The sequence below is a fragment of the Xiphophorus hellerii genome, chromosome 10 (assembly GCF_003331165.1).
Source record: "Xiphophorus hellerii strain 12219 chromosome 10, Xiphophorus_hellerii-4.1, whole genome shotgun sequence".
Taxonomy (NCBI): Eukaryota; Metazoa; Chordata; class Actinopteri; order Cyprinodontiformes; family Poeciliidae; genus Xiphophorus; species Xiphophorus hellerii.
Window position 1 is genome coordinate 17754425 of NC_045681.1, and position 20979 is coordinate 17775403.

Genomic DNA, 20979 nt, shown 5'->3' on the forward strand with positions numbered 1-20979 from the left:
AACCAAAAAAGCTCACATAGGCGTTCTTCATCTCCCTGACTCCCAATGATATTCCTACACAATTCCTGCTCACAAACTGTCAGTAAAAGAGACAAAAAAAACACCCAACAAAAATAACCTCCCTTCCTCCAGAGTGACGATCACTTCCTCTTCCTTTGCCACTCCTTCAGCTCCAGCTAAACCCACCTCCAGGGACTGTGTATTTGTTATTCCTCCCCCTAGAGTAAACCCTCTGCTGGCCGCCAGCTTTTATATTCCACACCATTAAGAACTTGACAAAAAGAGTTAGCTTGAGTGGCATGTTTATTGCTGTGTGTACTGGGTGCTGCTAATGAGGCCTTTGCACTGTGCTGGGCCAGCAGGATTAGCCCGGCATCACAGGAACAAGCCAAAACACGAGTCACTGTCACTGGCCATCTCCTTGCGTGTCCAGATTCACTCGCAAAATCAAACATCATGCTTACGGTACTGTGACACAGAATTGCAATGAATCTTGGATCCATTTATCTCTAGCAAATGCAAATTGCTTTAAAGTAATTTAATCATAGCTGCAGTATCTGTGGTCAAGTGGTGCTGGAAATTAAGAGAGACAAAAAAAGAAAATTAACATTGTGCACATAGTTGATGCTTTAGTAATTTGTTAACTTTGAAAGGAGATTTAGCTAAGCAGTAGTGGGACGGCACAAAGCTTTCTAAAGCAAGTCATTAATTAGTGGGGAAATAGCTGAGTACTTGGCATTAGGTTGAGAGGGCTGGTTGGCTCCGTTTACAGTCATCTATGCTTTCTATTCCATTCCATTAAAGCTGACCTGAACAAAAATGTTCTCGGCAAATGGAATCTGATGAGTGAACAGTAGCAAGTCACAAATGGAAAAAATGTAAAGTAACCATGTTGTCTTATCTGGTTTTCATAACAGAAGGCAAAATGTGTTGTCACAATCGGATCGCAAACCTTTAAATGTCATTAATTTAAAGTTAGTAGGAGGAGGATGAAACTGATTTTGTGGTCGACTTTCACCAGCCCTTAAAAAAATCGATTTAGGAAACGGTCATCGATGCTCGTCGGTCTGCCTTAAGTTTTAAATGACAAGTTTTATGTTTCTGGCACACAATTAATTTTGTTTTCTTCTGCTTCAACAACTGAAAGGTGCACACTTTATAATTTCACTCTCCTGTATGCAAGGTCTCATTTTTCAGCTATTCAACAAAATTCTGTCAAACTCGGCAGCCCCTAGGGATTTTTTGTTTCCAGTTATTGGCGGTTCCCACAAAAAAAAAACAACAACTTGATTCATGTAGTTATGAGTCTTAGCAAGTCTAAATCAATATTATTTTTACAAGGCTATCAAAAACTAACCCACAAAGTAAATTTCTTGGGCATCTGTATTTTGTATGATGTAGACGAGTGTCAGATTAGATATTTTGATGATTGCTTACACATTCTGTAAGCCATCTTTACTTGTATGTCAGGTGATTGACTTTGAAGTCTACAGTTATTTATACTGTAAGCCACCATTATCTGCAACATAGTTTACAGTAACACCAACCATGACCTTCCCATGTAAACACATTTGACAAAACAGAACATGGTGTTTCCAGTTAGTTTTACACCATTTTAATTTTCTGGTGTTAACTTTTCATTCATTTTTGCAACATCCTTTTTGTAAAAACTTATGTAATCAAATATAAATAATTATTAGTGTGTTCCTTTTTGACATGGCTGAACTCTTCGAGATCGAGGTAGAACCTCAGGTAGAGAAACTCTGACATTGATCTAGCCAGTAGCACTCCCCAGCGCTCCTTGTAGGAAATCTTGACGCATGTCAAGAATAAAAGATTTTGACTTTAGACTTAAGCACCTAATACAATAATGTAGTTAATGTATAAAAGGACTTATGTAATATAACATAAATGCCTTGTAAATCTCTTGGTGAGTTTACTAAAGTGTTAATCTTTTACCATCACATTCATGTTATGTAAAATGAGGGGAAATAAGTTCTGCCTCCCTTAATGGCATATTTCAGCGCCTGCTGCCTGTCCAGAACCTTTACATTTAAGCATATGTCCTTCTGTTCAGAGACGCAGCAGAATGCCTATAAAAAGGCCCCCTAGTGAGTCAACACGATGGAACCCGCAGCGGCGTTTCAAATTGAGAGCTCGCTGAATGTGACATTGCCTTTTTAATGCCGTTCTTAGACATTCATTATCATTAAGATGTTGCTTTCCATACCTGCTTAAGTAAGCATTTATCCCAAAGCTGTTAGGTCCCCTGTACCTCATACTTGCTCTCTCTCCTACTGCGGACCAATTTGCAACCCAGCTTTGCATCAGCAGTTACAAAAGGATGCACTTTATCGCATACTTTTCCCAGCATGTTCAAAAAAAAAATGCTGTACACAATCCAGCTCTTTGACGGATGGCATGGACATAAAGTGTGTGGGGGTGTGTGTGTGGGCGTGTGTGGGCGTGTGTGTGAAGGTAAAACTTCTATATAGATTCTGAATAGATTCACTACTAATACTTATTTTTGGAAATACTTGGTTGGGCCTGAATTACTGCAGCAATGCGTTGTGATATGGACGTGACTAACTTCTGGCACTGCTGAGGTGTGATGACCAGGTTGCTGCATTGTGAGGTCCGGTGTCTGTCATCTTCCTCTACAGGAGTCAGGTCAGGTCAGTTTGCTGGCCAGTCGATCATAGTAACATCATGGTAACTGAACCAGCTTTTGGTACCAAAGGCAGTGTAAGCAGGTCCCAATTACAGATGAAGAATGAAACGTGCAACTCCATGAATCTCGTCAGCAGAGGGAAGTAAGCGCTCTAACTTACTGGACCAAGACCAGCAAATGACGTGGCACCCCAAATTATCAGTGTGTGGAAACTTCAGTCTGGACTTCTTCAAGTAATGTGGATTCTAAGCCTCTCCACTCCTTCTTCAGATTCTGGGACCTTGACTTCCAAATAAAATGCTAACTTCTTTTTTTTTATCTGAAAAGAAAATATTGTACTACTGAGTAAAAACCCTCTTCCTGAAAACAGTGACTGAAGCATCTTGAACTTTTTCATGATATTTTGACATTTTTAGATCATTTTTGTGGATGGTAGTTGTGGTTTGAGCTAAGATGGGAGTTGAGTTTAGGTTGATGTTTGAGATAGGTATTATCTGTTAATGGTTTCAAGATTGGTTACTCGTAGGGTTGTGTGAATGGATAGAAATCAACTCAGCGTCTAATTAAAGACAAGTGTAAATGTGTTTGTGTGTATGCATGTCTGTGTGATTGAATACTTGCAATCCTCCTTCAAATTTCTAATCCACATCTAGTAAACAAAGTAAAGATATTTTGCTCATGCTCTCTCTGCATTTGTGTAATGAAATGCATATCTCTGCAGTATCCAATATCCATTTCCATGTTAATCTCATTTGCATCAATTGGAAACAGGATGTGTTTGGTTTTTATTTTAGTGTCCTCAGATTTCTGATCTTAATGCACTTTTCAAATTGCCTAATGCTATTTGAGTGGCTGTAGCTTTTCGCCTGCATGCAATGTGTAAGATGCTTACTTGTGGAAGTAATTAATGTTAGGTCTAATTGCCCAGCACATGTCTCCTTCGACTGGAATCCCCTAGGATCCCTTTCGTACAACCCCAAAGTCTAATAAGGCCACATGGGTCACCCAGACAAGGCAGTCATAATTAGTCTCCAAACATGGCCTCACACACACAGGGAAGTTGAGGTCCACCTTCTAGAGTAGCGCACACTGACAATGTTGGACAGTGTTGTTTTGTGAAGTACATCCATTCAGTTGGAATTGGTGAAGACAGTGGAGTTTACTTTACAGATGTTGCAAATTGAAATGGCTGCCTTTTTCAAGCAACGCCCAGCAAGTATGGTCGATAGCAAAAGAAGAGACAAGACTACAAACATGAAATATTCAAAGACTGGGAATACCACAGACCAAGACAAGATAATCCATGACCATAGCAAAAAATGATGCAACCAAAGATAAAATGTTGCAACAAAGTCAATGACCCAAGTACAAAACTGTACATGTAATGTTTTGTGGCTACTGTAGTACATCACTGTTCAAGTTGGGACTAAAAAATTCCACTTGTTCCAAGGAAACAGGTGCACACAAGAAGAGAAAAGAGAAGCGAAATACTTGGAGACAAACATAACATGACCAAAGGACAAGACTGAAGATGAGTTAACCAGCTTTAAAGTTGGAAACAATACAACCACTGTAGATAAAGTATTTTGAGTGTCCTATTGTAGAGCATAACCTGTCACTGATTTTGATGATTAGTAATTACACAAAAACGGTTTGTAATTTCCTGAGTAATGAAGCCATAAGCTTGACGCTCTCCGTCTTTCCCATTCGGTCCACTTGATGACGAAAACGACAAAACCAGAAAAAAGGGACTGGATCCTCTTAATATAGTTGAATGGTTTACTTCAGAAATAATAATAAAAACGGTACAAAGGTTACCTTTCCACGAAAATTAAAGAGAAACGACAATTTAAAAGGAAAGAGAGTGAGGTCAAAAAAACTGTGTGGCTCCACTCCAACTGCCCAACTGACTCTGGCTAGCCACACCCTAAAATCCTTAATTCCAATTAGATATGCAAATTTTCAAGACTTTAGTGTAGTCAAATATAATAAATTACTATGCAATAGATTTAACTAGTTATCATTTTTATCCAAATAAACAAATTATAATAAGAAATATGAACATAACTTATCCTAAAGTCTGAATGAACAAAAACTGAATTTAGGCTTCTACATGGTTCCTGAACTGTCAGCTGAGGTCTTCTATTTGGAATGTTGTGACTTTTTGTGTTCATCTAAGCTACATGTTTTAAATAATGCAACGTTGGTAGGGGTTTTGTCCACCTCTGTCTTTGTGTCCTTGAGGAAGACACTTTACTCACCTTGCCTCCTGATGGTGGTCAGAGGGCACTGGGGCAGGGCAGCCTCGCTTCTGTCATACTGCCCTAAGGCAGCTGTGGCTACTATCCAGTAGCTTGCCACCATCAGCGTGGGATTGTGGGCTTAGATGGGTGAGTGACTGAATGGAGTATGAAGCACTTTGGGGTCTTCTGGACTTGATAAAGTACTACACAAGTACAAACCATTTACCATAACAGTGGAAGCTGGTCACTTTGACACCTTTGGTAGATTTGATTGATTTGTACCATCTGGGACAAGGCGTTTCACACTGGCTATCAGGCATGATGGTTTTGTACTCACTTTGAAAACCAAAAACTTTGTGTAATTTTCTTTGATCTACATAGTTTTCTGCAAAGGAAATGTGATTATATTAGTATAGAATAAATATCTATCAGCAAAATTGAGCTGAATGTGGAAATCTTAATCTATTCCACATATTGCATAAGAGGCAACTGGTCTAAAGAAGAATCAGAACTACAGTAACTGTAAAAAAAAAAAAAAAGGTGTATGGCTTTCTTCACAGTTTATGAAAATTCTTAACTTGGTTAATACTTGCGAAAATAAAGCAAAGATTTGTCTGTGGGTACAAAGCAAAACAAAATGGAAGTAGGAATAGATAAAAAGGCAACATGTGTTTACAAAATGGGGACTGTTAGAAGCAAACTGACCCAGAACTGATTTGAAGAAACATGGCCCTCAAAACATCCAAACCGGGTTGCCGCCGAGACGGAGCCGTTTTGTAGTGCTGGACTGGAAATTCCACTTTGAAAATGATGTGTGGCACCTTATGAGCGAAATTGACCGAGAACTTTGTTCTGCATTGATTCTTGATCCATCCAAAATGTTTTTTGATTCACGAAATCAAAATTGGTTAAAGAAAACAGATGGATTCACACTGCCCATGAAGCAAAGAAAACTTCCCACCGTCAATTGCCCTTTTCTCATGCACATTATAAATCAGCTCGGTGTGACATCTCCAAAAGGCCACACCATATATCCCTGTCCGCATTTACTGCGTGCCAATAAGAAATGGAAGTGGCTCCAACACTTGTGAGGAGCTCTAAGTGAAATATATCTGTATCAATTCTAGAGGAGGAGATTATTGACAGAGCAGCTTTTGCCTTTTACAGCAGTGAGTGATATCCCTTGCCGCCATTGCTGCATTCAGGAATCTATCAACGGCTAATAATTATGTGTACATTTACCAAAGGGGGCGCGGGTATAATAGATCGATTCACACACACTCCTATTTCCATTCTGCACATGGATTTCCTGTCATTTTCATGAAGGATTCTGCTTCAGAAGACTGCTCTCTCTTTCTCTCTCTCTCTTTCTTTCTCTCCCTCTGTGTTCTCTCAAGCAACATTCCTGGTGAATAATGTTACTCTCTAATTCATTAATGCTTTTTAATAAATCATGACTCGCAGCATGTTGATGTTTTCCCATTTTGTCTTGCTGTATTTGCCTCTGTGAAATAGCTGGCGATTGTTCATACATGACAGAACTGCTGAGGCTGCTGATGACGAGTCCTCGGTCTGATGTTTAAACATCACAGTTTGCTAGTGGCATGTTCGTGTATTAGCAATGGTGTGACGTATGAATATACTGTATAAACCTGTATATCGCTGTTAAGTCATTCGGACTGTTTTAAGGAGTTAAACCTAACAATGTCTTGCTCATGGTTCTTAGATTCCTGACAGATTTTTGCTGGCGTGTAAAAATTGAGTAATTAATGTAAATTATATTTAGGACTAAAAAAATAAAAACTGTGAAATTAATATCTGTTCAACATCACTAATAAAGTCATCTGAATGTTTAATTTCTTTAAGCAGAACTCTGTATTCACTTGCAAAATATTTTTGAAAACTAGCACCAAGCTAAAGCAGGGAATTATAGCTATCGTTAAAGTCTGCTGTTTAAAAACATTGCGGTTTTGCTAAAGAGATTTGACGAGACAGATATGAATTTAAATATTTACTCTACGATATTTTGTAGGTTTAAATTCAATAATACCATGACGTAACAGCAGGTTTTCTGCAACACCTTTTTTAAATATTTCGTACAAATACAAATTGACCCAGCCTATCACGTTTTACTCAACACATCAAATTTCCTGAAACACTCCTCTGAGTGCAAATTTAAGGTCATTTAGTTGCTTCGATTGAGTAAACTTTACAGATATCTAGAGGTTGATTTTAGTCTCCTGTTTAAACCTTAATGTAATGAATTAAGTTGCAAGACATGGAAAATGTGATCCGAACTGATTAGTTTGGGATATCCGCTTGAATTTGGCAACACTATTTAAAGTCTTACATATTTACCTCCATAAAGTCAATTTGTTCCAAATAAGCTACTCAGTGAGCCTATGTTGACCTTTTAGGTGTTACTTTAGAGTTGAACGTCCTAATAAAGTGTAAAGTTGGTGGTTTTTTTTAGTAATTTACAACTTGCAACTTTATTGCTGAACGTTATAAACTGTGATTACTCTCATTAATTAATGGACCAAACAGCATGAAGGATTGATTTTAGGGTGGTTGCCATTGCTATTTTTACAAAACATTCCGATTAAATTACAGTTCAAATTCAATTATGTGTCAGTCATGTTTTCTGAGAAGCTACGAACAGTTTGATAAAATCACAATCAGCGCTTTACAGCAATCACTTTGGTGCTAAATGCCACATGAAAACACAATTCAAGTGTGTGTCATGATTACTTGAGTGAGTTTGGATAAATAATAAATAAGCTTCAGGCAAACATGTAATAAGCTTTGAAAGGTCGTTGCTAATTAACATGTAGTTTAAAAAGGTCAGCTTGTCATGTTATTAAAAAAAGAAACAAAATATCCAGCAATGTTTTTTGCTTCCATAAACTTAACTGAACTGTGTTCTGGTACTTTATATGCGGTAATAAAATAATTGCACCATAAGTGCTCCAGGTAAATGCACTTTGACATTGACATTTGATCAGTAAATGTGGCAGATATTCAAAATAAGTTAAAACAAAGTTTATTTGCAATATTAAATTATCTACTTAGAGTGGATTTCAAACCCCGAGTAAAATGACAGTTTTGTGACATATAAACTATTTCTTTATAATTTTTTATTTCAAATGTCAACTCTCTTTTTTTGCCTTGTAAGATATTGTGCCAAGCAAGTCAACTGAAAAGCAATTATAGAAGGAACAGCAGAAAAAGAAATGAGGGCAATACGTCTTTTTATTTTAGAAAATTCAGCAATAAGATGAAAATAAAAAATGTTCAAGCCAAGTTTTTTTGCTTCAAATGCAACAAGTGAATTGCTTTTTTCCCCCCAAAACTGAAAAAAAGATCAAGAAATTGATCTTGGAGAAGCTGCAGTTTTTGTCCACCAAGCTCTTAGAAGAACTATTCATGCCCTTCTCATGAAGGAGAAAGTTCTAGATCCTTTCTAGCTCTCAACAATCTTTTTTAACTTTAGGGTACAAATGAACAAATGCAAACAAAATCATTCTAGAACAGGCATTTTGATTTTGTCACTCTAAAATAATTATTTTAGGCCCATGCACATTTATGCAACCAGCATTTATAGTTTCCTCCCCTCTGACAGATTTGCTTGTTTTTCTCTTGTATAAAACAGGATCCATGTTATATATTAAAAGGTGTTTTACAAAAGGTTGAAATTATTTATAGCGCTATAATTTTTGCATCACAGGAACTCATTACGTATGTATTTGACAAACACCTGTTTTTGGTCTTTGCCAGTGTTTAGTGTTTGGAGAAAACTCCATTAAATGTGCATCCGCCCCTAGCTTACAGCGTGTTCGCAGAGGGAGAAATGAATATGCCGGCACTTCACTTCTCTTGACTCCATGCTTTTATCTGAACAGGGAGTTGGTGTTTTTCTCTGCAGAGCTTGCCGACGAGCGCGGCAAACAAACACCGTGGCCCAGAATCTGGAGGACTTGTTGACTTCGTGAGCCTTTAGTTCTAAATTCACGCTGCGCTGTGTCAGATTGCCTCTGATTCATTGTGTATTTGCATATTTTGAAATTATCTCTTCTTTTGTTGGAACTCTCAGAGGAATTTGCATTCCAGTGAGTCATCTCAGTCTTATTATGTCTTTCTAAAGGTGGGGGGGAATACACTTGAGGGGCCGCAGTAGAAGCTGCAGCTGAAATCTGTGTTTTGCAGTAGTTCATTTTGATGTGGATCTGATTCTTTCTCCCTGAAAAACTATGGAATCCTTCGTCCTGGTGGCCAAGTCTTACATAAGGGAATTACAGCCTGTCTGTCACTTCACCAAGGCTGGCATTCACTTACAAAACCAGCCTGTTTTACTGACTTTACACTAACGGAGCGTCTCACAGTCGGACAATAAAACGAGAACTCAACGAACATGGAGGACGCCTTGTAGACACACGCGACTCAATTAACAGCCAAGCTGTTAATTGAGCGAAGTTTAGCAGGTTAATAATAGTTGACTAGGATGCTATATTATGCAACATTGGAGCACAGAGGATGACAAGACACGAGTAGGCGCTATAGGGGGCTCACATATCTTCAACTCCCAATATTGGGTCACCATGACAAATCTGACATTTCATTTTTAGTGCTTGACCTAAAAATATACTTTATTTCTAGAACCATATGGGTGACAGCAGTTTTTTGTACAGATGTTAATAAAGTTCACCTAGTGATTATTAAAAATAGACAGCAGTCCTCTGTCACACTGCACTGACAAGTGGATGGAGAGATAGATAGATTACTACAGCACTTTTTCTTTTGCTTTTAAATCGCAATAGCACACAGTGTGGGCTGAAATTATTGACTTCCTACAGAATCCTGTTTATGCTTCATTCTCACAAACAAAGATAAATAAGATATTAGTTAATGCAAAATCTAGCTTTCAAATGAGATTTTGTAAGATTAAATAAGATTATCCTAACCAAACTGCATTCTTGTGAAACATGCATTGCTCCACCCCCGCCTTGTTAATTATCAAGTCAGCAGTGATCAATCACATTTTTTTTGTGTGGAAAGCTGAAATGAGTTTCAAAAGCCCTGTCTAAGCCTGCATCCTGCCAGAATGACATCAGTTGGGTTCAAACCTGTCTGAAAAACATGAAGTAGGCTTAAATTAAAACACTCCATGCTACTTTCTAAATAAAGGCAAAGCTAGTTAAGAAATGCCATCTTATCTCTGTCTCATTGTGGTTAAAATGCCCTTTCTAAAACTCTCGGTTTTTATTGAAAGTCAGAGACAACTAGCATTGAAAAAACGACTTAAACAAGAGTATGGATGAAAGCAAGTAGCACATTTGAAAAAAAAAAAACTTGTAAGGTGAGGATGAACATAAAGGGTCAAAAGAGTCTGTCTAGTCTGCTAGAGCTAACAGTTAATTTAGTCTGTCCTTTATAGGTTCTGGTCAGTAGATCTTGTCTCTGTTTGTGAAAAACAATAAAAAGATTTTATTGAACACTAGGTGTGAAGCTGTGGATTATGTGCCAAGGATTTTAATCACTTGACTTCTGTTTTATGATACTGTGTCACTGGGTGTATCTCTGTGAGGCTACCTGACCAAAATTAATGAAGAATTATAATGAAGATGAAAATAATGAATTGGTTGTTACATCTATTGTACACCTAACAATTCAGGAAAATAAAAAATAAAAAATTATACTGACAATCTGGCCTGGTTTTGCAACTAAAATTTTAGAAATGATTGAAAGGCCACCAACAAATCCACTACTGAAAAGCTCAGGAAGAAAATAATGTGTTTTTTTTTATTGGCCTACTAAAAAAAAAGAGATGGCGTGGCATAACTTTTAACGGGGAGCTCATGCTGGGAAATGCTCACATTAAATTAAAGCAATAGCAGGCCAAAATTATGGGCCATATAGATGTAAAAGATTACTGTATAGGCGCAATGGAGGTTTTTCCTGTTAACGGTGGAACCAACAGTTAGGATGTTAGTGGATAATGTATTTTTCACAGAACAGGTGTTAGGCTGGATGGCTTTTTTTCCTCTTTAGTAAGTTATTCCACAACTGCTAAACAATGTCTAATTTTTTTGTTGTATTGATGAGCTAAAGTACAAAAGGAAAACTGGTTAAATACTTTACAACGATGCACACATTGAGCTTTTAAAGACTACGGTACTGATCAGAATGTCCGGGTGTGCCAGCAAATGTGGTATTGTTAAAAATATTATCCAAGGATTCAGGTCCTGTTTTGGTCAACTGTTGCAAGTATGAATTTGTCTCTCATTCACTCAAGCAGTCACATTTTTGTAAATCTGTTTGTGTTGCAGTGCCCTCCTTCTGGGGATTGGTAAACTCGGCCTGGAACCTGTGCTCTGTCGGGAAGAGGCAGTCGCCAGTCAACATAGAAACCAGCCACATGATCTTCGACCCCTTCCTCACCCCCATAAAGCTGAACACAGGCGGACGCAAGGTAAACGCGTGGACGCAAAGCCGGCCGTTATCTCCGCTGTCCGTTTGATGAATGCGTTTGCCTTCTGCAGCCGGTTGCTCTGCTGTTGTTTGTCCTCTCGGACGCGGCGCTCCGCCGTTCTCAAGCCATTGGTGTCGGTTGCCGTTTTGCAAGCTATTGTAGTTGGATCAGTTGCGAGGCCCTGATTGATGATCTCGACTTCTGTTTGTGCCGGCAGAAAATCTGAGCTATTTGTGTAAACAGCACTCCCTTCTGAGATAAAGTGCAACACAATTCACCTATTTAAGAGCAGACAGTAGTCGTGCTCCGGTTGAAGAAAAGCTTAAAGTTGATCCTGAGGGCTTTGCAGATAAAATCCTGCAGCCTAACAGCAGATTAGTTGAGAATAGTGCGCATTATTTCCTCCTGTATAGTGACACTCCAAAGACAGAAATCTGTTCCATCGTGGGCCATATGACAGCAGCTAATTGGGGAGCCTCCACAGATGGGCTGCCTTCAAAAGTGCACACTTGCATGCTGAGATTAATGCTTCGAGTGGGTTATGTTTGTATTCCAGCACAAGCTTGGCCCTGAGCAACAATGGAATGCATAGCACACATTGCAGATAGCCACCCGTGGCACATTGCAGCTGTAAGTTCGCTTCGCTTAGCAGATCTCCGAATAGACACTTGGAGAATCCTTGGGCTGCTGTTTGAGTGGTCTCAATGAAAATTGTTTGGTTTTTAAAATTAATTTGAGCAAAAAGTGCCAATTAGAATAGTAAACAAAGAGTTTCTCATTTACATAATCCAAAAAATGAAACTATTTCCTCCTTTACAGTTCTGGGAGAGCAGCGGACATGTGTGTTTAGAGTGACAATTTTCTGATTTTCTGACTGCATTAGGACACGGTTGAGAGAGGAGGCTAATTTAATATTTACATCTCAACGTGATCACCTTTAAAGTGTCCTCATCAAATTAGATAATTTGATGATTTGTTAAGGATGTCAGCAGGGAGGAACATCTTGGAGCCATTAGAATGAGTATTATTGTCTGCAGAGACACAGCAGCAGTGGAGTGACATTTCTAAAGTTCATGTTGACTGCTAGTCAAAAACACAAACACAAAAAGTAGTTAAAATGAAAAATGAAATAGTTTAAATTATTTACTCCACACTTTGGTCTCTTGCGTTGGCTTTGGTTTGTAACTGATTATTCCACTGCCCTTTCCATTTTGTAATGGAAACTGTGATGCACACATACAGAAAGGTGTAACACCTTACAGTTCCCTCTGCTTCTCTTCTCTTCGGTCTTCGAAAAGGCCACCATGCAGCCTCAGAACTACTTTGGTGATGCTATGAGGACGATGCATAACAATATGTTCTATGAACTGAAACATTTCAATTATTTGTCCCTATTTTCTGGAAAGAATGCAGAACACAGCAGAACTCATTTTTAACACACTTATTCTTTAATTTTTAGGGCCGAAACTAACTTTTAGGAGCTTATTGAACACATTTGTTGATTCTATGGTTGGTTGTCTCACTGAGACAGTGCTTTGTGTTACATACAGTACAGACCAAAAGTTTGGACACAACTGTGTGTCCAAACTTTTGGTCTGTACTGTATGTGTGCAACTTCCTGACTAGCATCATGACATTTAAACAAAGGGTCCCTTTGTTTAAATGTGTATATGGTGACGTGATAGAGTAAATATAAATAAATCTATGGATTTTTGTGATCTCGGAGCTGAAATGGAATGAAAAAAAAAAGCATAATTTGATTCAATGAGACAATTCACCTCATCTGCAAGATTGCCCTTGAGGCAATTTCCCTGGAGAGTGGACCTTTAAAGCTGGATGCATCAAATGTTCCCATATGTAAGCTGAGCAGCGGGAGGTTCAGAACCACGGGTTCAGGGACCCAGCCCGGTTCGCTTGGAGGCGACACAAAAAGAGTCAGGCCAAGATTAAAGCACGTCTAATCAGTCTTCTGTCTTCTTTAATTGCTTAAAATAAAAGCAATAAAAGAAAAAATGTTATTGTGATTTTGTTTTTTTGTAGGTTAACATTTTAATAAATAAAACATGAGAAATATTTTTTTTAGTAGAGAGGCTTTAAAGCATGCTTATGATTTTAGCATTGTACACATTTATTCATCTAAATTGGTGAACCTTCTTACTCTACAGGAATTCACCCGATCGCATGTGCAGTTGTAAACATTGCAACAAGTACCAAAACTTTGAAAGATGTTCATGAATGAATTTAGCTAAACAGGAAACCACTTACTTGAAAAAAATGTAACTTACTACACATGATTGGACAACAACACAAACCAGTGTACTTTGACGTACATTACCTGACTTTGTTCCCACAATCAGGACTACAGCCACACCACCAGGAATAATTTGAATGTCCTAATTAACTTTCACCAATTTCTGCAACAACGTTAGTCTGGGTTGGTCTTAGCTTAGCTCTACTAGTGTAGCAGTCCACATAAATCCCAGGTCAGTAGTTCTCTTTAAGGCTGTGTAATGCATCATCATTATACAGTTTCTCAATGCGCAACATTATTATCGCTAAAGACTGTTTGGAGTGCGATAATTCTTGGCTAATATATTCCAATATTAGCCAGTTAGCCACTGGCATATTTCACACTAATCTTTCTTTACACAGCTGAACAGATTCTCAAACTGGATGCGAATGGCCTGTCAGGTCACAGAGCACAGGAGGCACAGATGAAAAAGAGAGGAAAGAAGAAAATACAAATATGTCACAAATGATGTCACCATAGCATTAATTTCTAAAATTGTGCAGCCCCTGTTTCTGTGTCGTTACTGCTAGGCATCCTTGCATGACTTTGGTGTGGAGTGCTTTAGATATTGTCATCGGTCATGACACAGAATGAATGTGGTGATTGCCTGTGACAGATACAGATGCACTCTGTATCTGAGCGAATTCACCAGACTGTCTGTACCATTGCAGTTTAGTACAAACACGTTTACCGCTCCGTTCTCAACAGTTAATCTGGCCCATGTCACAATGCATCTCTGACACAGATGTGATGCCCTGTTAGAAAAATATTGCTCTTTATTGGTCACCGTCACCAGATTTATGTTTCAAATCACTTCAAGGGACATTTGAAACGACAGCTGAAGGTCATCTGTAAAATATTAATGTGGGTTGTAATAAGCTTCTTGCACATGATGGGTTATTAGGTATCTCTTTTATGGAGGAGGCATGTCAACTGAATTACAATTTCACCACAAATAATTTGAAACCTTATTATTTACTGTTGTCCTGTGGCCTTCAAGAACAACAGCTTACTGTAACGCCCACACATACAGATAAAGGCCTAATATCACAACATATCTGCAGGAAACGTTTCCTTCGTTTTAGAATGCCAGTTTTGGACCGTGTCGTCCTTTCTATTTTCCTTTATCTCCCCCCCACCTCCATTCCCTGCAGTGGCCTAAATGTAATCTGTTGTGTCTCCATCTCTCTGAGCACCTGAGCTGTCAGCCGGTGAACACGAAGCCGGCTTCACCTTGTCAGTGCTGATTCATCTCGGCTCTGTCTCTGGCTGTTTGGCAGCCAGTCAGCCTTGGCCAAACACGCTGCGGAGACCAGTAAAGAGCTTCCGCTCAGGTTCGCGGTGGCTCAGCTCGCCACTTCGACACAGGGAGGGCTCAAGCCCACTTTTTTTGCTCCAGGGAAGAAGCCGAGGGAAAGATTAACCCTCCCCCACCACCCCCTCCCATCATCCGCCAATACGCAACACAATCATGAACACGGCTCAGGGAAGATGAACACTGCTCTTAATGGATTTTTGCGCTGCTCCGTATTATGGCTAATGAACAGTTAAAGGGAATTAAATTGACCTCCAAAGAGAAATTTTAATTAACGACATGGAGATACGCGAGACTCTGTGCGACGGATTGAAGGAATCACAGTTATTAAAAAGGCACTATTAATTGAATATTTACTCTGCCATAGATGAGCTGCAATTACTTGAAGAGATTTTAATGAATTTAATCACTCTGAAGCCTCATTGGTGGGAAAGACAAGTTTGGTCCTTTTGAACTGTGGAGTGATTCCATTAAATCTTAGTTCCAGTGAAACCAGATCAAGGTTTTGCCCTGTTCCCTCCAAATGCAAAGATTCTCCTTACAGAGGGACAATCTCCAGGTTTGTCTATAGCACAGAAAGGAGTCTGATCCACCCTTAACTGGCACAACTCCATGTTCAGTCAGGCAGAGTCATGCCTTTCTACTCTCTGTGCATTTACTTTCCCTATGCCTGTCTTGTTTAACACATTGTTCTGCTGCCTTGATCAGCCAGATGAGTGTATCTCGCAAGCAGACAGTTTGATCCGATGCCTCCCTGCACTATCGTCAGCCGTGAGTCTGAATGATTACAGGTACTGTCAAGTTTAACAGCAAACAGCGGGCTCTTTAAAAGGAAAAAAAAACAGCTGCAGTGTTAAACCGAGACAACGGCGCGCTCTTGTGTTTTCGCTACTTGTCAAGGTCACCAGAAACCGGCTAATTGGTTGCTGGAGCTCCGTCTGTTCATGACGCTAATATCCTGAGTTTGATGGCATGTTTGATACAGTGAGACTGAGGTCAGAGATTGTTGTCAGGTTTGTTCCTTGTTGTTTCAATACTTCCGGAGTGATTTCTGAAACGTGCTTGGCTGCTGCATGTCCTGTAATCTTATCTTTTCAGCCAAACATGAACAGCAGAGCGCATGAATATCTTGTGCTGTTCATGGTTTGGATGGATGGAAAGAATAAAACTTTACACCAGTTTTGGCGACGCAATGTATAAAATAAGCATTTTTCGGGAAGTGTAAGTGTCATAAATTCATTGAAGTATTTGATTCACTGCATGAGGTTCACACATCCATGTGAAAACAAGACTGATCATGTAAAATTTGGTTAAATTTTAAATTTTACCAAAAAGTGAAATATGAGCATTATTTTTGAAGAAGGGGGAAATTATTTAACCCTTTAAGGCCTTAGTTTCAAATCTTTTGGTGGATATCTTATTGGTTATTTTAATTGCACAAAGTTCTTTAAATGTCCTGTGAGAAAATATATTTGTATCCATAACAACTGGAACTTTCAATATCTAGCAAGTTATTCTCGCAATTTACCATCTACTAAAAGAGAGTTTTATCAGAGTAAACCACAGGTGTCAAACTCCAGTTCTCAAGGGCCGCTGTCCTGCAGTTTTTAGATGTGCCACAAGTACAAAACACTGGAATGAAATGGCTTAATTACCTCCTCCTTGTGTAGATCAGTTCTCCAGAGTTTTTCTAGGCCCTGTTTAACTAGCCCCAGTGTAGCACTCATAACTTTGTTCTATTTGTCCAAGCTGAGAGTGGAAAACTACTCTAGATAAGACACGTAGAACCTTGCAACTGTCCATAACCTCAAAAAACCTTTGATTTCAAGAGCCTTTTTAAGATTCTTTACAATAATAAAGTAGAAGTGTGCAGTAATGAAGCCTTTTTTTGTATTTGATACAGTGAATGCAACATGGAACGTTGCATTTCACTCAGCAGTATGTGAATTGACTTAATTTACCATAATCTCCCCCAGCCCCACCCCAGAAGCTCTTCTGGAAAAACATGAGACACTATAAACAAATTTTCACTCATAACTCATTTATTATCCTTTGTGGCAACAAGGCCCATTATAAGACTCTTCGGTGGCTTGTGCAAGTCAACCTGGAATAACTACACAACTTTACCGCTTTTCTTTTGGAGACTTTTTTAAAATTCTGTTCCATTAATGCAAATGTTCTCAAAGATTTTTAGACTGGGTATTACTGTACCTGATTTCTTTTGTTTTCCATCTTGCTATATGACACGGATGTGACAAATGATGTTTTTGCTTTCTCTTCATCATGCTCTGTCAGCCCTGCTTCGTCAGCCCTGCCTGTGAAGCAATATAAATATGACTGTCCCTGCGGCTTCTCAAATTGTCCTCCTGTTAAAAAACAACAACAAAAAAACTGTCAAAATACTTGTCAAAGTTGAAAGGGATGGAAGATACGGACAGCACCCCCATAGGTAGTGTTGGCAGTTCAGAGATAAAAATCAGTCCTGCAACACTTTGGCGTGGAGATAAGCTTGAATGTCAAAGAGCATCTCCCCAGGTTATACCACCCACAGCTGAGCTAAAATAATTTGTTTTCCGGTTTGCACAGATCCCAACACCTGTGCTTCATCTCATTCAAACTGTTTTATTTTTTCCTCTTTGCCTGCGTGAGTCGCTGAATATATTAGCAGGCTGAATACTTCCTGATTTTCTGTTGTAGTGCAGAAAGAAGTTAAAATCGGTGAGAACTATAATGAGGAAAAACAGAAAAGGATGGAGCATATTTCATTCATTTTGCTTGTACCAGTTAACACCAAATTGTTGTACCATGTTAGTGAACTAATTTTTTAGATTGTAATTATAACAAATGGTCCATAAGCTACTTCTTCCTAGTTGGATTTTTAGAAGAACTTTTAGTCTTTAACTAGTTGATCTCATTTTGCTTGAGGATAGCTAAATGTGATTTGCATAGTGATTTCCCTGCTGCAGCTGAATCATGTGAAAATCATACAAAAAAGAAATAGTGCGAGTACACAACTTGGTGGAACTCCATGGTTACTCCATGGTGAGAGGCAGACACAAAATGTGTGGGGGAAAACAGGAAGTGAAATCTTAAAAAGCTTTTGGGAAGATGCTTATCAAATTTCAGGATCTGTAATTGATTTTAGCTGCCTAACATATCTTATGATGTAGGGTTATTATAAAAAGACCAGCATAGATGTAAAAATAAAACCCCCCTCAAATTTCAATGTTGATAGTTGGAACAACACTGAATACAAAAGCTGCTCATGTAAGCCAATAAATTGTCCAGTGGTCACTCTTGTGAAGTGTATACAGCAATTCTGTTTGGTCTCAGCGGCACAAAGCAGCGATCAAACCTGCTAGGAAATTATTAAATAAATCCAGTTTTATGATCTCATCTCATTAGTTCTTTTGGCTGACCAACTATCAACCATCATCAGCATAAAGTTTTTTTGTTTTTTAATTATTATTTCAGCTTCATTTAATACTTCCCAGGTAATGTTTTTAGTAGCTGATTTGTCTCGTTTTAACTATACATGTCCATCAAGTGGAATATGTTTCATTTTCAGCTCAACTGTGTTTTTCTTACTTCTCTCAAATTTCACATTTCCAACATGAACTTAAGAGATATGACAAGGTTACATTTTCCTTCTTGTCAGGTACAAATGTTAACTCATGTACATGGAAGAGTCAAAGGAAAGGCCTGATTAGTCTGCAAACAAAAGCCTACGTCAGCACAAAAAATCCGGAGCGTGAATTACAATAAGCCAAATATTCAGCTATGCAAATTAATATTTAAATTACGGGGACACAAGGATAGTTGCACTTAATCTGTGAACGTGATGCAGCGTTACAGAAGGGAGAGCGGGCCACTGTACAGGAAGATGTGGCATCACCTAATGGTGGCCAGCGCTCACGTATTGCAATTTCTTCTGACACATGGGCCATTGCAAGCTTAGGGATGCTTCACGTGTCTCTCATTTCACAGCGAGGTGTATGTGGAGTGGTGCTGTTTGAGCCAACATGCAGAGCAGCCATCCATCTGAATCTCAATTAGCAGAGAGGCTGGAGGCCAGGGGAGGGGTGTATGAAGCAGGTCAGGGAATAGGCTGTTGTTGTGACAAAAAGTAAATCCAACATCTTTTTCCGGACACATAGCACACCTCCACACATGTACAAAAATACAGATTTGATGAAAAAAACAAAAACAAATAAGCATTCAGCAGAATAGAGTAATCTTTGGAGAGGGTTAAAGTAAACCCTAAATTGGACCATTGTCCAATTTCCAAATTGGACAATGGTCCAATTTGGGGCCTTTTTATTATGAGGTCTTTTCATTGGTTATCAGATATTTGATTTTGTCTGTAAAGTAACAGCCAGAGAGTACAGAATAGTGGATAATGGAACAAGAACATTACGCATCAATATGTAAACACAACTTGAGGCTAGTAGATCAGCTTTATGAGCAACATTCCTTCACAGATTTTTGGGGGAGGCGAAATGTCGGTGAATAGATCTATATTTTTTTTGCTTTATGGTAGGTTGTAATTTTGTTACTCCGTAAAGCCTGTGAATCCCATAACTGATGAATGTCACCATGATTTTTCTCTAAGATAAATGAATAAATCAATCAATGACTTAAGAAATGTAAGTATTACAATATATTAAAAACTATTGTGTAAAATGAAAGCATGTAAAGGCTTTGAATTATTAGAGACTGAAGTGTTATGACACTGCAAAAAAAAAGAAACAGTGCACTGCATAGCAATAGGTGGGGGAGGGTGAGTGAAACCTTGTGCCACATGTGGCCGTGATCTCTCCAGTACTTGTTGGCATCACAATGAATGGAGTACAAACCACACCACCAGATCACATGAAACGATACATTGCTATAAAACCCATCTTCATCCATCTTCTTCCGCTTATCCGAGGTCGGGTCGCGGGGGTAGCAGCTTCAGGAGGGAGGCCCAGACTTCCCTCTCCCCGGCCACTTCTTCTAGCTCTTCCGGGGGAATCCCGAGGCGTTCCCAGGCCAGCCGAGAGACATAGTCCCTCCAGCGTGTCCTGGGTCTTCCCCAGGGCCTCCTCCCGGTGGGACGTGCCCGGAACACCTCACCAGGGAGGCGTCCAGGAGGCATCCTGACCAGATGCCCGAGCCACCTCAACTGGCTCCTCTCGATGTGAAGGAGCAGCGGCTCTACTCTAAGTCCCTCCCGGATGACTGAGCTTCTCACCCTATCTCTAAGGGAGAGCCCAGCCACCCTACGGAGGAAACCCATTTCGGCCGCTTGTATCCGCGATCTCGTTCTTTCGGTCATGACCCAAAGCTCATGACCATAGATGAGGGTGGGAACGTAGATCGACCGGTAAATCGAGAGCTTCGCTTTTTGGCTCAGCTCTTTCTTCACCACGACGGACCGGTACAACGCCCGCTTAACGGCAGACGCTGCACCAATCCGCCTGTCGACCTCCCGCTCCCTTCTTCCCCCATTCGTGAACAAGATCCCGAGATACTTAAACTCCTCCACTTGGGGCAGGACACCCCCCCTGACCTGGAGAAGGCACTCTACCCTTTTCCGGCTATAAAACCCACTAACAACAAAAAACAATGTAAAATGTTTTAATTTAAAAAATGCTTACTGCATTCACCCAATTAGTGACCAATATTGTATAGTTTTTGTTGTTTACTAGTTTGCCAGTCATAGATTTGACCTTTTCTCTGCTTGTGAATTGCTCTCTTTTGACCCTTTATGGAACGCTATGAAGAGCTAAACCTATATAAAGTAAAATTATGCTGAACATGGAGGAACATTTGCATTGGCATCGAATTATCAATTTGATCCTCTTTGATCTCATCTGGTATACTCCATGGGAATTATTTCTATTACTCAGTATAATCTTGGACTTGATATCTAACTCGACTTCCCATGTATTTTTCTTTTTTGTGTCTAGTGTTTTCCGCTCCCGCGGTTGGCTTTTTATGGCCTTTCCA

The 20979-nt window shown here is 39.3% G+C and overlaps 1 protein-coding gene across 2 annotated transcripts in view; it reads left to right on the forward strand.

Moving 5' to 3' along the window:
* Positions 1-20979, forward strand: part of ca10a (carbonic anhydrase Xa) — a 280335-nt gene that overhangs the window by 97103 nt on the left and 162253 nt on the right. For both annotated transcript variants that reach the window (XM_032574688.1, XM_032574689.1), the window contains exon 3: positions 11241-11383. In XM_032574688.1, the coding sequence (XP_032430579.1) occupies positions 11241-11383 (143 nt within the window). The remainder of the gene's footprint in view (positions 1-11240; positions 11384-20979) is intronic.